This window comes from Pelodiscus sinensis, chromosome 11, assembly GCF_052426305.1.
Source record: "Pelodiscus sinensis isolate ZL-2025 chromosome 11, ASM5242630v1, whole genome shotgun sequence".
Lineage (NCBI taxonomy): Eukaryota > Metazoa > Chordata > Testudines > Trionychidae > Pelodiscus > Pelodiscus sinensis.
Window position 1 is genome coordinate 41,761,691 of NC_143062.1, and position 17,477 is coordinate 41,779,167.

Below are 17,477 nucleotides of genomic sequence, written 5' to 3' on the forward strand. Positions count from 1 at the left end.
CAGAGGCAGAAACGGTGTAGAGGGGAAAGAATAGAGTAGTGAGGGAGGAAGGAAAGGGACAGGAAATGAGGAAAGAACATAAGAACACCCGGCCTGGGTCAGACCAAAGGTGTGTCTATCCCAGTATCCTGTCTTCCAACAGTGGCTGTCAGATGCCCTAGAAGGAGTGAAACGAACAGGTAATCATCAAGTGATCCCTCTCCTGTCATCCATTTCCAGCCCCTGATAAATAGAGGCTAGGGACACCATTCCTATCCATTCTGGCTAATAAGTATTGATGGACCTAACCTCCATGAATTTATGTAGTTCTTTTCTTGTAAGAGTCCTGGTCTTCACAACATCCTCTGGCAAGGAGTTCCACAGGTTGACTGTGTGCTGTGTGAAGAAAAAATACCTTTTGTTTGTTTTAAACCTGCTACCTATTAATTTCATTTGGTGATCACCACCACCCCCCTTCAGTTCTTATGTTATGGGAACAAGTAAATAACTTTTTCTTATTCATTTTTCCATACCTGTCATGAAAGGGGCAAGGAAAGAGGGAAGGAAAATGGGAAGAGAAGAGAAAAAGAACTGAGAAAGTGTGTATGAGAGACTGCTTCCCTAATACACCTGAATTGCTGTTTTGTTTAAAATAGCTAGCTGTGCTGCTATAAACTCTCTAGTGTGTCGTCTCTAAACCTACGTAAAAGAACTCTCCAGTCAGTTAATCCACTTGCAGGAGTGGAGGTGGGGGTCAGCGGGAGCAACTTATCACTGTTCGCACTGGCACTTAGGTCAGTGTAATTTATGTGGCAAAGGGGTGGCTTATTCACACCTCTCAGTAACACAAGTGGTAGTGGAGACATAGTGGAGATAAGATGAAAGCATTCAAGAAACAAACCCTAAATACTGTTGTTTCTGAAAAATCCTAGAATCAGAGGGAGTGTCTGACAGAGACATCCCTACAGCTGTATTAGTACTGGCAAAACATGGAACATAAGAACAGCTGTGCTGGGTCAGACCAAAGGTCCATCTAGCCCAGTATCCTGTCTTCCTGCAGCCGCCAATGCAAATGCCCCAGAGGGAGTGAACAGAACAGGGAATCATCAAGCAGTCCCTCTACCGTCACCTGTTCCCAGCCTCTGACAGAGACTAGGGACGCCGTTCCTACCCATTCTGCTAATAGCCATTGATGGACTTAACTGCTATGAATTTATATAGTTATTTCTTGAACTAGAACTTAGACATGTAAGTGCAGCTCCAGTTACTGCACATGGCAATGCACACATATGGCCCAGCTGGCTATGTATTGCCCAGTGCCTCCTTGAACAAGTGCCTGGTGTCTAAAGAGTCCCCAGTGTATAGAGCAGGTGGGGAAAAGTGCAGGACCCTCAGCTCCAAAAAAACCAGGCCTGTCCCATTAACTAAAGCCAGCTCCAGCTGCTTTATCCTCTGACCAGCCATTAGCCATTCCATATAACAAGAGTGTGCCTCTCTGACACTGGGTGTGTATCGAGGACCCTTATATGTTTGTGTCTCCCTGTGTTTGTGTGTCTCCTTGCGGATACCTCTGCTCACTGTACATGTACCCCAGTGTGTTGGCCTCCCTGTGTCCCATTCTCTGTTTTGTCACTCTGGGTGCATTGCCTGTGTCCCTCCTGCAGTTGTTTTGTGTCATTCTGCATCAGCCTGTGTGCAGAGGTGGCAGATATCATAGGCAGGGGAAGGCAATGCCTTTCCAAACTGCCCCCTCCCATGTTCCAACAGAGACCCTAGACCGCGTCTGCTGTTGTGATGCCAGAGGCTAGGGTGGGCAGGCTGGGGGCTGTGATGTGTGTCCTCCCAGCACTGGAGGGCCTTGCTGGTCAGGGGTTCGAGCGGTGTGGCTCCAGCCTCCTCATGCCATGGTTGCCAGCTGGCTCTCCAGAGCTTTGGGGTTGGGACATGCTGCTGCTGTGCCGCCCACCAGCTCTCTGGAGCTCTAAGGCTGGCAATTTTGGGGCTGCACCATCCGCTGGCTCTCTGGAATTTTGGGGCGGGGGCAGGCTGTACCACATGCCAGCTCTCCGGAACTCCAGGGTTGGAGCAGGCTGGGGATGCTACCCTGGGGCAGGGAGGGGCACGTAGTGACATATGAAAGGGGAGCTGGGATCTGCTGGGTGTGGAAGGGGTGGGGCTGAGGGGCTTGCCTCCCCAAGCTATGGGGTCACCCACCCTGGGTATGTGTGTCTCAAGTCCCCAGGTGTGTTTGTGTGTGCCACCCCATGACCCTCTCCATACAAGTGCACGGCTCCCCCACAGCTGGATGGGTTTGTTACTCATGCTTCTCCAGCCCGTGGTTGTGTGGTTGTCTTGCTTCCCACGTGGGTATGTCATGTACCCAGGAGTGGATCTCTCTCTCCGTGTCCCCCATGGGTGGGTAAGTAGGTGTGTCTCCCCTGTCTCCTGTGGGAGGGTGTGTCCTGTTCCCGCTGTCCCTCGTGGGTGTCTCTCTCCTCTGCTCCCCTGGGTAGATGTGTTGGGTGCCAGTGGGTAAGTGTTTCTCTCTCCTCTGCTCCCTAGTGGGTGGCTGGATAGTGTGCTCATTGGTGGGTGTGAAGTGTACTGGTGGAGGGGAGGCTGTAGTGTTCCTGTGGGGTGTATGTAATGCACCTGTGGGTGTGTAGAGTACCGATGGGCGGTGTGGGGGGGATGCAGTGCTCCCCTGGGTGTGTGGGTGTGCGGTGTACTGGTGGGAGGGTGCAGTGCGCCCCTGGGTGCGTGGGTGTGCGGTGTACGGGTGGAGGGGGTGCAGTGCACCCCTGGATGTGCAGCGTACGGGTGGTGGGGGTGCTGTGCACCCCTGGGTGTGTGGGTGTGCAGTGGAGGGGTGCAGTGTGCCCCTGATGTGCAGTGTCCGGGTGGTGGGGGTGCAGTGCGCCCCTGAGTGTGTGGGTGTGCAGTGGAGGGGGTGCAGTGCGCCCCTGAGTGTGTGGGTGTGCAGTGGAGGGGGTGCAGTGCGCCCCTGAGTGTGTGGGTGTGCAGTGGAGGGGGTGCAGTGCGCCCCTGGGTGTGTGGGTGTGCAGTGTACGGGTGCAGTGCGCCCCTGAGTGTGTGGGTGTGCAGTGGTGGGGGTGCAGTGCGCCCCTGGGTGTGTGGGTGTGCAGTGGAGGGGTGCAGTGCGCCCCTGGATGTGCAGTGTATGGGTGGAGGGGGTGCTGTGCGCCCCTGGGTGTGTGGGTGTGCAGTGGAGGGGGTGCAGTGCGCCCCTGGATGTGCAGTGTACGAGTAGAGGGGGGGTGCAGTGCGCCCCTGAGTGTGTGGGCGAGCAGTGGAGGGGGTGCAGTGCGCCCCTGGATGTGCAGTGTCCGGGTGGGGGGGTGCAGTGCGCCCCTGGGTGTGTGGGTGTGCAGTGGTGGGGGTGCAGTGCGCCCCTGGATGTGCAGTGTACGAGTGGGGGGGTGCAGTGCGCCCCTGGGTGCGTGGGTGTCTCCCGTGCGCCCAGGGCCCCCCCATCCCTGTCTCGCTGGCTCTGCCGGCGCTGCGGGGCGGGGGTGACTCACGCTGCCTGTGAATGGCAGCCCCGAGCTTTATAACGGCGGGCGCGGCCCCAGCTCCCGGCTCTGCTCCTCCAGCTGCCGCCGCCGCTGCCCTCGGGGCGGACCGGAGGGGACCCGGCTCCCGGAGCCATGCGGAGCCTGCGCTGCGCCCCGCTGCTGCTGCTGCTGCTGCTGCTCGCCGCGGGCCACGCCGCGGTCATCACCGGGGTGAGAGCCCGGCCCCGCTCGGCTCCTCCAGGGCCGGGGCGGCGGCGATCCCGGGGGTTGCGGAGCCGCGAGGGCGCTGGGTGCCCGCCGGGTCCCCTGCCAGCGGGGCGGGGGGCAGCAGAGCCCTTCCTCGCCCCCCCCTTTCCTGCCCCCCGGCCGGTTGCACGGCGCCCCCTGCGCCGGCGGGGGGTGGAGGGACAGAGAGCGGGGACCTGACTTTCGGACTGTTAACCCCTCCCCTCGGTTTGATCTTCACCCCCGCGCTCCCCCGGGCAGATCCAGCTGGGGCGGGCAGGACCATCTGCTTTTGCTTTTCTCTTTGCCTAACTTGCCAGAAGACTTCACTTTTCTCCCAAGGAAACCCAGCTCGGTGCAGCTGAGGAAGCTTCTTTCCAGACGGTGGATTGAAAGCGGTCGCGGTTCCCCCTTGAAGCTGGGTCTGAGATGGGTTAGGCGGCTTGCCCTTGGAAAGACTCACCCCTAGTGCTTGTCACTTTAAACTTTTAACATGCAGTGACACTTGGTCGTTTAACATTGGATTGCCTCTAAACGATCTCCCAAGCCCATCCTGCATCGTACTTAAGAGAATTAGCTGGAGAAGATTATTTCTATTAAATAGCCCATTTTTATTCGCCCCTTGAGTGGTTGTGTAAGAAAGGGTTTAATGTGTGTTGATAAGAACATAAGAATGCCTATAATGGCAGACCAAAAGTCCATCTAGCTCAGTATCTTATCCTCGGACAGCGCCAGGTGCCCTAGAGAGAATGAACAGAGCAGGAAACTATCAAGTCATTCATTTCCCTGTCACTCATTCCCAGCTTTTGACAGAGTATTCTTTTAATGTAATGTATTTAGAGTTGTTAAAACTCTACTGTTCATTCATTTCCTCCCTATAACTTATCTCCTATTGTCCAATATATATATTGACACTGAAATAGCTAATATTTCTTCAAACTTAATTGCTTTTAAATATACTTTGAGATTATTCTGTTGGTTTCACCCAATGAAATGCACCTGTTTTAAAAGGTTCAGAAAACACAATGTGTTGTATATTATTGTATCTCTTTCTCCCTTTTTTCCCCCTCTTTCCTGAACTGGTCATGAGTTGATAAAAAGTAGCAATAGGCAAATTACTATCAGAATTTACTTTGGGGGGATACAATTTTTCTAATATGTTCATTGTTTAAATAAAAATTGTTAACGGATTTTTAAATGAAAACAGTTCTTTTTGAACATTTGGTTTAGCTTAGTAATTAGCATGGGTAGTGTTTGGAGATCTTAGAGTGTATTTTCATGACAATGTAACCATTTAGAAATTCTATTCATGGAAACGTATTTCATTATTCTCCAAGGTTCAGATCTAATCAGCAGAAAGACTGGATCAGAACCTATTGAGAAGCACATGAGAAACTCTGAAAGCATTTTGAAATATTTGAGAATTTGAAGATCTCTTTACATTAGGAATATTTCCAGATACTCTGTAGATCTAGTCTAAATATTTGCCAATAAAGTCTTAAGCCACCTTATTAAAAAAAACAGTAAAAAAGCTAATAGAGAAGAACAGAACAGTAGTCAAGGATTAAATGGATTAGAACAGAAAAGTGTATTAGAATTATAAAACTGCTATTTGCTTAAACCCCAAAGTGTAGTTTTACTAATCCTTTCCCATGTACTGTGAAATATTCATATACGGGTGAATGCTAGGTAGTTTTTCTTTGTATTGTTCACTAAGCATGCATGTGCACTGTAGATTTTCCTCCTTGTGCAGGTTAAAGGGCTTGATCCACAGTCTCTTGAAGTCAGGGAGGGTCTTTCCATTAACTTAAATGGGCTTTGGATCAGACACTAAATCCCAAATAGTGTAGAGAAAATTACCAGAGTTTGCCCCAAGAATTTAGTTCAATATAGGCTAAGGAGCAGGAATGTAATTAAATAAGCATAGTATCATACCCCAGATCTGGGGAATATTGGTAGAAGTGCAGGGGACTGGACTTGATGACCTGTTGAGGTTCCTTCCAGTTCTATTAATCTATGATTCTATGATAAGTTAAAGGTTGGAGATCAGAGAAAGTGTAGACTTTAAAAAAAAAAAGCCAAGGCCATTCATTTTTAAGGATGTGGGACAGTGTAATCTAATTTGTACAGGGAAAACCTTTAAATGGGTTCCCGAGTAAATAGCCAAAGGTCAGGTTGGAAAGGAATATTGACTAACACAATGTCTTAAATATCATTATTACTCGGAATGAATTGAGTTTTGTTTCAGGGCTAGATTCTGACACCCTTACTGACACTGAGTAGCACCTCACCCTGCCAATAGTCCCAGTGAAACGAACATGTCTCCTTGGGGAATAAGGCACTAATCAGAGTGAACCCTGGGTGTCAGACCCATAAAGAGCAGCATGGTAGTGAAATGTACAGCTTGTCGTTCATTTTCAGCAGCAGCTTTTAGATCACCATCACATGAGTTTCCCTACTTTCTGGGCAACTTTCACAGGACCAGGGGATAAACACGGTACACTCGCATGCATTTGATTAATTCAGAATGTACTAGCACAAGAGATGTTAGGCTAGTTAAAACTTGATTCTGTGCAGGTATAATGTAAGCACCGTCCCTTCTCCCCCGTCTCAAATGACAGATTTAATAATTTACATACAAAAAACAAATTCCAGAAATAGGACAACTGAAAAATGAAGCAGAAGCCCCTCCATTTTAATTGTCTAGTTTATGAGCACCTCGGTGGAGTTGTAGATCCAGTGCGTTCTCAGACTACTCTGTCATCCTTGTTTTAGCACCATGGCTAGCCTCTGCTGAACAGCCAAAAGAAAGTATCTTGAACTAGTAGCATGATTGTAACTTTATATCAGTGTCACTAATGCAGAATTTGATCAGCAGATTTGTTTTATGGAAGGTTAGAAAACAAACCTTATCTACCTGAAAGGTTCTAACAGCAGCTAGTTCAGATTAGTCTTGTGGGTAAGTATGTATTTAGGCTTCTTTGTAATAGCTGGTGAGTTTATTAAATATATATTTTTATTGTGAGTTTTGCATATTTTGGTTACATTTGCTGTTTTATTGCTCATCCCCTTGTCCCAAGAGCTTTTCCTATATTATTGTCTGTTCAGTAAATATGTATTTTGATGCGAGTTCTGCTGTTTGAAATGGCATAATATTTACCTGGGGGAGTACCTATAATGGTATTAGCATGTAAATCCAGTATAAGTACTCAAGCATTTTTTTCTAAAAAGAGCGTTTGTTCCAATAAATGATAATGTTTCCCTCTGGTCAATTAGGATACATCCTTTTCTCGGTTTGCCGATTTGAGACAATTGATCAGTCCTTTTTCCTGTCAGTCCTGCTGTCAAATATTGATGAAGAAAAAGAGGTCTAATTCAGTTAATCTTTGTTATTTGATGAGGCCTGTTTGCTTTAGTGGGACTCCTCACTTGAGTTATAGAATGGGATTTGGCTCTATATAGGTATAATTAAAATCTCTTTCCTTTTTTTAATTTAATAGGAATAAACAAGTATAATATTTCACTTCTGAATCCCAATGTTTCACTTACTCTTAAACTTTTGATTTTCCAAATGCACAAAACAAATCCTAATTCATCTGGTGTTCATAATAAGTATGTCTTAAAAACCTATGGCTGAAATTTACATGCAGAGCACTCCGTTGTTCAGCTCACACCAACACCTATCTGGGTATGGACTGTTTGTCAAGCCATTCTCATAGGGTATATCTACACTTGCTCCCTAGTTCGAACTAGGGATGCAAATGTAGGCAACCAAAATTGCTAATGAAGCAGGGATTTAAATATCCTGCACTTCACTAGCATGATCTTGCCAGCGTGTTACTCAGATCAACAGCTGTTTCAAAAGTGAAAGTGTGCGCTGGGATGCATTAGTTTGAACCAAACCCCTTGGTTTGAACTAACATTACTCCTCATTTTTTGAGGAATAAAATTAGTTCGAACCAAGGGCTTTGGTTCGAACTAACGTGTCCCAGTGCGCACTTTCACTTTTGAAACAGCTGTTGATCGGAGTAACGCACCGGCGAGATCGTGCTAGTGAAGCGCGGGATATTTAAATCCCTGCTTCATTAGCAATTTTGGTTGCCTGCATTTGCATCCCTAGTTCGAACTAGGGAACAAGTGTAGACGTACCTATAGATATTAAAAACCTCTTTTATTTTAGATTCCAAAACTGGTCTAAAGATAGAAATCATAAGTTCCCCGATTATGCTTTTATTTTACCTAGCTCCAAAGGGAGTTTTGTAATAAAAGTATAATATGGTCTTACCTTTGGCAAAGACACTCAACCGTAAAATACTACAATTAAGTACTAGAATTAGCATCTAGAAGGAAAAGTGATTCAAAACATTTTAAATTCATTTATGTATTTTTCAGCATTAGTTTTTCTTCAAGACAGGGCCACTTATCTGTTTGGCAGGCTTTCCTCATTTTACACTTAGTCAAATTCCTCAAGCCAGGAATTAGGAAAGAACATCAGACAGCCATTTGAGATGCTTTCCTGGAGGGGGACTACAGAGGTTCCTGTTTTATCCTCACATGCATATGGGGGGATAGCAGGTGGCAGAGCTGATACTTCAGCGCTGATCCAGACCCCCTGCATAGTCACGGTTTGTTTAAACATACAGGACTAGATTCTGTCATAAGTGTTAAATGATCCATCGTAGCTTGCAAGCTTTTCCATGTTATCCATAGGTTCCCACCTGAAAGTGTAGCTCAAACATTTGCAAAAAGCTAGGGACAGTGCTATTTTTGGAGTGCTTTGTTTTGCCTAATGCTATTTATTATTTATTAAACTTCAGGCTTGTGACAGGGATCTACAGTGCGGAGGTGGCATGTGCTGTGCTGTCAGTCTCTGGATTCGCAGCCTCCGAATGTGCACGCCAATGGGTGACTTGGGAGAAGAATGCCATCCGTTGAGTCATAAAGTTAGTATGTACTAATGGCAGTTCTGATCATACTGAAACTGACAAGGCAGAAAAAAAATGTGAATATATTTTGTTGCAAGTCAAATTGCATAAAAAATCATACATGGTAAAATCGTTCGGATCTGTAGCGTCGGTTACAATACCCAGCAGTTTGCTTGCTTTATGGAAACCATGTTGAAGGAACATACGTAAAGAAATATATTACGGTCAAAAGTACTCTGACGAAAACCCAAAGTCAAAAGTATTTGATAGGAAAAGCTTTTTACAGTTTCAGAGCCCAACCCTGATACATTTCCTCATGCAAGCAGTCCTTGATAATACAGGTTGAACTTCTTTTGTCCAGCACCCTCCGGACCTGATTGGTGCCAAACCAGAGAATTTGCCAAACCACAGGAGGTCAATATTGTCTAGCAGCATTACCAACACTTCCACTGCTTGCTGGGCTGTTAGCTCGAATTTACCCCTAAATGTGTTCTAAATAACAGCACAGAACACTGAGCACCAGGACTGATGGCTGTAAACAACCTTTATGGAACCACGGGAAATTTGGCCACACCCATGATAAGTGGACATCCAGCTAATTAAAATCATGCTGGATGTTGCTGGACCAGAGATTGCCGGACTAGAGAGGTTCTACCTGTATCTGAGCACCTCACAGTCTTTATACGTATCCTCACAACACCCTGGAAGGTGGGGCAGTGCTATTATCCCCATGTTACAGATGTGCAACAGAGAGATTGATTTGCCTAAGGTCACACAGGTTATCTGTGGTAGAGCAGAAAGGAGGATGCTGGTCTCCTAAATACTAATCTTCTGCCCTAAACACTGGACCTTCCTTCCTCCCAAATAAAACACAGATGTCAAGCCACTGATCTCCCTCACACACCAACATATAAAATGAGTCAAATATTATTTCTATCCATCGTGTGTAACAAGTCTCAAGATGCACCCGATATGTATTCCCTCTGACTATGAGGATGAATTTGTGTCCTGTCTGATCTCTCTGTCTTTAGTTCATCAGTCACCATCTACCTAGGCCACTGCTGTGTGGTCTGTAGCCATTACCATTAAATTGCAGTCCTTATTGTCAACTGTATTAGGTGAAAAATGTCTGTGGGTGTGGAGTGACAATGTGTGCCCTAAGCTGACCCCTTGCACCAGGGTTTGGAGGAGACCGGTTGAGCTATGAGAAGCTGCGCTTACCTCCCGACTGCAGTTGGAAAGCCAATCCCCTGCTGGCTGCTCACTACCTTGCAGGTGGGGTGAAGAGAGAGTTGCTGATCTGTGGGAAAAACACTGAACGGTGGGGGAAACGCTGGCTCTGCTTAGCCTAGGGAAGTGCCTAGCAAAGGATGGCTCCAGTCCCCGACATGAGGCAGCTTAATAAAAGGGGGAAAGGGAAGCAGATGAGAACCAACAGCCAGTTATGGCTCCCTGTGTCTCTCAGCTGTAATTTGTGCTCACTGGCAAAATTTCCCTAGGGACCATGCACCAACGGGACACAGTCTGAGAGCACTGCACTCTGGCCACGCTCAGACAGCTCAGGGAGGTATGGGAACCATCTTTGCTGGCTCTTTGCCCGGTGGGGACTTCCCCACACGGTGGGTTCCTTAGCAGACATTGCTTGGTTAGGTCTCGAAATTGTGTGGGGCCATCAGTGTAGTTAAATTGCTTGGGATTGAGTGTCAAACTGGGGGAGACTGCTACAGTTCAGAGTGACTGTTGCCTTCTCCGCAGTCACTGACGGCTGCCAAGACGGGTGCCTTTTAGGGATGTAAAAAGTCATTTAAAACGTGACTGTCTAACCACTAACAATCCTAGCAGTTACACACTATGGGCTCTGCAGCGTAAAGCTTGAGATTGCAAAGCCTGTAGCGAAGCTGGCTCCTCAGGAGCAGGGCCGGCAAGCGATGCAGCAAAGCACCTTTGCCGGCCCTGCTCCTGGGGCACCAGTGTGTAACCTGCAGTGGGAAGGCCAGACCGGGCCCACCATGGACATGGGCTGCTCCAGCTAGCCAGAGCTGCGCCTGCCCACAGTGGGACCCACAGGACTGGAAGAACCTCCGGTCTGGGGCGGGCAGGGAGCTACTCCAGCCCCTACCAATTAACTGGCACTGGTAAGCGGGTGAGACTTACCAGTTAACTGGCTAACTGGTTAACCATTTATATCCCTAGTGCCTTTAAGCTGCTAAGTATGTGGTTTTAACAGTTTTTAATAATTTTTAGCTATTTGGCCCCATTGCACTTGCGTCTGTCCTGACTGGCCAGGCCCAAGTGCAATGCGCAGTTTTAGTGACAGTCATGCAAGGATATAAGGGTTGTTTTCCTTGGGTTTGAAACTATCCTGTGTGGAAATGAAGCTCCCTTTAACTTCACTGACAATTGCACTTGTGGAATTGGGCCCATGGTGAGGGCTAGATAGTATGGCCACGTTGACAGTATCATGTGATACGTACCGTTCTGAGAATTGTTCAGGTTGTAGACAGAGGAATATATGGGTATCGTATCTTTGAATATACATTAATCCCATTTTTTTACACGTCTCTAGGTCAGTGATGGGCAACCTAAGCTAGTGAGTGGGCTGCGTGAATGGCCCTGCTTCATTTCAGTGGGCCGGGAGAATGCCATAACCAACACTGTCCCATGGGATAGGAGAGTTGTGCTAACTGCATGGGCGTACCTAGAATTTGTGGGGGGTGCCGATTGAACCGTAGCTGTGCTTTGATTGGATGCAGTGGAGCGCGTGGTTCTCTCATTCAATAGTCTCCTAGCTGGGTGCAATCAGCATGCACGTCACTCCACGGAACCTTGCTTTACATGCATGTCACTTCAATAACTCCAGCAGGAAAAATACCATACAGATGGAAACCAGCAGAGTCCAGCAACTCTGTGCACAGGCAAGAGTAAACAGAATGTCTGGAGGGCCACACGTCGAGCCCTGATGGGGGGCTGCGGGTTGCTCACCACTGCTCTAGATCATAGCGGAGCACAATTCCAAGACAAGCTTTTTCTTGTAACACATGAAAGAGACACCTGGCAAGATTTCTTAGATTATTAACTCTTCAGGACATAAGCCATGGATCTGTCTCCTTTCCCATTGGGGTAAATTAGGATTGCTGTAAACGCTAGGATAAAATTGGTATAAGTAAGAGGAGAATCATTCCCCAGTGTCTTCATATGTATTTGTCCAGCCCTCTGAGCACTTCTATCATAGAAATCTTAGATGGTAATTTATGCAACAGACATATTTGAACTTAAGGGCATAAAAGAGTCAAATTAATTCAATTTTGTGAAATAATCAAATTGGAAGGAAACAATATTCCTATGTTCTAAATCTACAGATCTGTATTATAGGCTGGTCGGGTAGCACTGCGGATGATTAATATGGCCTGACACTTCCCATTGTAAGACTCTGTTTTCAATTCTTCATAACTTTGTCAAATGTTACCTATTTGGGATGAATTTTCCCATGCCAGGGTTCTGTCTCATGCTGAGATTTTTGGAAGATTTCAACGAAAATGTTTCAGCTGTTTCTAAGAATAAGGCCAGGTCTAGGCTCGAGGAGAAAGTCAACCTAAAATACGTAACTCCAGCTATGTGAATAACGTAACTAGAGTCGACGTACCTTAGGTCGAATTTCCACAGCATATCCAATGTGGGAGGTTGACAGGAGAAACTTTCCCATTGACTTCTCGTACTCCTCATGACCTAGTAGACTACCAGAGTCACTGGGGATAAAATCAGCAGTTGATTTAGTTGGTCCTTATTAGACCCGCTAAATCAAACCCTGGGAGATCGATCTCCCAGTAAGTGGAGACAGGCCCTAACTCTAGAAGTCAAGGGGGAAATGTGAGGTGCAGGGAGGATTGTTTGTTTGTTTTTAAATCTAGAGATTTTTGTTTTGTGAAAGCTAAGTGTCCTCAAGCTTACAAGCAGGGCCTTTTTTTTTTCTCAGAGTGTCTTGCTGTCCCCATGAAAAATTCCTTACATTCAGCTCAATTATTAGCCTTAGAAAAATTGTATCGCAGACATGCTCAGTATATACTTGCTAGATCTGAGTAAGGCAGGGATCCTATGGGAAAAGTACATTATCGTGTAATCAAAGACTGTATCAAAATGTACATGCACAAGCTATATTCTTTATTGCAGGCGTTTTTGTGTATGTGTAATATAGCTATACACACCAAAAAAAGCTCAGCACAATTGGAAATTTTGCACAAAAATGGCTTTGGAGTCTGCTTTGAACTTCCCCGTGCCAACCCAGCTGTTCTCCGGACATAATTTAGAGCACTGTGAAAGGCAAACAGGCCATTAGGGAAGGCAGGAATTTCTGGGACCAGTGGTGGCAGAAGTGGGGGAAGGGGGGGGAAAGCGGAACATACAGAAGCCATTATGTGACCTGTAGGCCACCAGATAATTATTCTCCAGTGGGGTGATCTTTCTGTGGCCAGTCATGCTGCCTTATGGCTGCTTTACGATGGCAGTACGGAGCAAAGAGTCATGAAGCAGGGGTTAGGGTTGACAACCTGCCCGGTTTCACCAGGAGTCACCTGGAATCGGGCTCCATCTCTCAGAGGATACCGAAACCGAACTGGGAGATTTTAGGTCTCTAAGTCCAGCGGCGCCATGGGGCTAATTCAGGCTCCCTGCCTGCCCTGCTCCCAGAAGCATGCAGCACATCCCTGCAGCGCCTGGGAGGGGTTCTCATTGGCTGGGAACTGCGGCCAATGGGTGCTCCAGGGTCAGTGTCTGCAGACAGGGGCATGATGAGGAGCCCCCGGGCCTGTCTCAGGGGCCACAGGGACATGCTGGCCGTTTCCAGGGAATGGCACAAGGCTGGAGCAGTCAAGGAGCCTGCTCTAGCTCTACTGGCAGAGAAGCCATCCGAGGTAAACACTGCCTGGCCAGAGCCCATGCCCCTCCCTCCCTCCTGCCCCCCAACCAGCCTTCTCCTGGAACCAGCGCCTTGCACCTAGGGTTGCCAGACAGTTTGAACAAAAATACCGGACACACTTGGCATTACATCACAATCTACATGACATCTGATTGAGAAAATACCGGACATTTCTATTTGCTCAATTTGTTTCCCGAACAGAAAGCTCAAATACTGGACTGTCTGGTTCAAAACTGGACACCTGGCAACCCTAATTGCACCTCCTCCCACATCTCCTCTCGTACCTCAATCCGTGCTCCAGCCCTGAGCCCCCTCCTGCATCCAAACTCACTCTGAGTTTGCACCCTGCACTCATTCCTGCACCCCAACCTCCCACTCCAGACTCAGCCCTCAGCCCCTTCCCACATTCCAAAATACTCAGCCCGGGTATGTCTACACTACCCCGCTAGTTCGAACTAGCGGGGTAATATATGCATACCGAACTTGCTAATGAAGCCCGGGATTTGAATTTCCCGGGCTTCATTAGCATAAAGCCGGCTCCGCCATTTTTAAAAGCCGGCTAGTGCGAACCCCGTGCCGCGCAGCTACACGTGGCACGGGCTAGATAGTTCGAACTACGTAGCCATTCCGATCTATCTGTACACCTCGTTCCACGAGGCGTACAGATAGTTCGGAATAACTACGTATTTCGAACTATCTAGCCCGTGCCACGTGTAGCCGCGCGGCACGGGGTTCGCACTAGCCGGCTTTTAAAAATGGCGGAGCCGGCTTTATGCTAATGAAGCCCGGGAAATTCAAATCCCGGGCTTCATTAGCAAGTTCGGTATGCATACATTACCCCGCTAGTTCGAACTAGCGGGGTAGTGTAGACATACCCCCCCAGCTCAAAGCCTGTACCCCTTACCGCACCCCCAACCTCCTGCCCAGCGAAAGTGAGGAAGTGGGGGAGGGGAGTGAGCGGCGGAGGGAGGGTGGATGGGATGAGTGGGGGTGGGGCCTCAAGGAAGAGGTGGGGCGAGGGTGTTTGGGGGTGTATGATTAGACAGTTGTCAACCCTCAGAGGGGTCCCTCTAGATCACTGCATGCAGATATTCGTGTGAAGTACAGATAGTAAAAGCAGGGCCTGATGACTATGGTTAATGCATTTTCACAATAGACCTATTTATCAAATTGGAGGAAAAGCTGACCTCATGTCACTGCCTCCATTTCAGCATACCAGTGGGCACTGTTGCTGCCTGTTGCTGACGCTGCTTCCTCTCGTCCTTTCTGACGTTTTCAATACTTGCCTCCAGATCCCATTCTTTGGAAGAAGAATGCATCACACCTGCCCGTGTCTGCCTACCCTAGCCTGCCTGCGGATATCTCCTAGCAGATTCAAATGTCTACCAGAGTTCAGAAACGAAGATGTCTATTTTTAGCAGGAGCCGTTCTTAACCAGAAACAGCCACTTCATGTATTTATATTTTTCCTTGTTTTTGTGATGAACAAGTTATTTGCTAGAGGAAATACTTTAACATACTTTCTTGCCTTGTAAATGTTGAAAACAAACATTGAGTTATTGTGGTGTCACGGACAAGATTTTCAAAAGGGACTGCTGATGTCAGATGCTTCCATTTCTGAATGCCCAAACTGAGATATCTTAAAGGGATATGATTGGCAGTTTCATAGCACTTTCTTGAAATCATGCCCATTTAAATGTCTGAGCTATGGGGCCCATACATGGAGGAATCCAAAATCACTAGTTACTTGGTAACTCTTGGTCAGTATTTTTATACTTGAATAGGCTTGATTTAAAATGTGATGGGAGGGTGTTATACAGAAATATAGACCAAGGCAAAAGATGACTGCCAAAAAAGTGTATTTAAATTAAATTTGGTACCTTTATTGTAATTATTATAGTATTTGTAGGTTGGGTGCATCACTACATTAATAATTTAATCAATAGGTGTAGCGTTTACATTTTTAAAAACTGTTGCATTAAACCAAAGCGTCTAAGTGTAAAAAGTGTTCAAAGAATTCTGTATGTTGTTTTAGTGTTCAAAGAGAAGAAAGACTTGTTCCTTAACCTGGAGTAAAACTCGCTGCTCATCTTAAATGATGTATTAAATTGTAGTCTATATTTAAAAAGAAACCCTAAAATCTATTCTAATGGGCCACCGGACTTCTTGTCATGTACGTGTATTAATATTGCTCTGTAAAAATTCTGTATCAGAATAATGGCAGTATATCATTTGATTTATTTTAATATTATAACATTATTTTTGTCACTGTGGTCTTCAATTTTTATTCCATGTAAACTGCTATTACATATCTCACAAACCAAATTATCAAAGTTCCCTAAGAGCAGCTCTAGAGAAGAGTCTATGCTTTCCTGTATTTCTAAGCAAAGTCCACAGTTCATATTCTGAGAGCTCTCGAAAGTCAGTTTCCAGCACAATCTTAGGTGATGTGACTTGAATAACGAGGAATTTTCTTGGCACTAACATCAAGGCATTGGCAGTCCCTAGGGTCTTTTTGAGTCTGTCAGATGTATGGAGAGCGTGATTTAACCATGTAACTTGTCAATGCCTCGGGTAAGAATTCCTATAGCTTGTGTGCGTTTCTCTCACGTGTCTGCCACCAGTGGTGGATACATACACAGAAGGAGAAAAAGGGAGCTGTTCATTTATCAGTTCATTTTCTGCTGCTCCTCTGTTCAGAGACAAGTTTGTGGAATTGAGTTCTGATGTACTAACGAAAAGTATAAGAAAGTTAGAAGGGACGAGGAATACCTTGGCCTTTTCAACAAATACCTTCCCATGCACTCAGTAATCTCTTTCATGGCCCCCAGGAGAGGAACAATGTGGTCTTGATGCTTCTCCATTTCCTCTATGTGGAGCTTGAATGGAACGGTGAAAGGGGAGCCACTCAGGCCTGGTCTATACAAGACCAGGAAGGTTGACATAAGGTATGCAGCTCCAGCAACATACGTAGCTGGTGTTAACTTACCTTAAGGTGAGCCATGGTGGGGTCCACACAGCGGGAGGCTGACAGGAGCAAATGCTTCCGCTGGCTTCCTTTACTCCTCACAGAAGGAGGAGAACCAAACACCAGTGGGGAGAGGGGGGTCTGCCCTCAGCATTCGATTTTATAGGCCTTTATTAGACCTGCTAAATCAAATGCTAGAAGATCGATCGCTGGAGCGTCAATCTTCTTGTAAGCATGGACGTGCCCTCAGAGCTGGTTGCAGCTCTCTGAGTCAAAGCTGCCTGACATCCATACAAGTTAGTTGTCCCCCTATAGTGGGGTTGGGGCAGCTGGTACCGGATTTCAGAACAGAATACTTCACCAGCTTCATGTGCATAAAGGGGCCTGAGTCAACCTGAAAAACTGGCTCTGTCTGAGTTGGAGTAGCTAATGGTGACTCCAGCTATGTGAGCACCACATATCACATTGTCAAACATCAAGGTGGCTGCAGTTTATTGGTCACCCCAGAAGTACAACTGTCCTGTTTATTTCCAGTCTTGCTGTAGCACCTCAGAAACAATTCCATCTCCTACTGCGAGTCAAGACTTGGCTTCTGCCTTCAGTCCAGCCCAACTGCAGTGTTTATGGGTATGTCTACACTACCCTCCTAGTTCGAACTAGGAGGGTAATGTAGGCATACCGCACTTGCAAATGAAGCCCGGGATTTGAATTTCCCGGGCTTCATTTGCATAAGCGGGGAGCCGCCATTTTTAAAACCCCGCTGGTTCTAACCCCGTGCAGCGCGGCTACACGGGGCTCGAACTAGGTAGTTCGGAATAGGAATCCTAGTCCGAACTACCTAGTTCGAGCCCCGTGTAGCCGCGCTGCACGGGGTTCGAACCAGCGGGGTTTTAAAAATGGCGGCTCCCCGCTTATGCAAATGAAGCCCGGGAA

At 47.0% G+C, this 17,477-nt stretch overlaps 1 protein-coding gene across 4 annotated transcripts in view; it reads left to right on the plus strand.

Moving 5' to 3' along the window:
- Positions 1–15,830, plus strand: part of PROK2 (prokineticin 2) — a 268,634-nt gene extending 252,804 nt beyond the window's left edge. For 3 of the 4 annotated variants that reach the window (XR_016350440.1, XR_016350441.1, XR_016350442.1), the window contains 2 exons: positions 8,558–8,683; positions 14,870–15,007. Coding sequence is in view for 1 of the 4 variants with exons in the window: in XM_075938643.2 (XP_075794758.2) it covers positions 3,648–3,725; positions 8,558–8,683; positions 14,870–14,995 (330 nt within the window). In the remaining 3 variants the exon portion in view is untranslated. Of the gene's footprint in view, positions 1–3,456; positions 3,726–8,557; positions 8,684–14,869 lie in introns of those variants that run through there. The other variant, XM_075938643.2, reaches the window with a different exon arrangement.
- Positions 15,831–17,477: the final 1,647 nt, after the last annotated feature.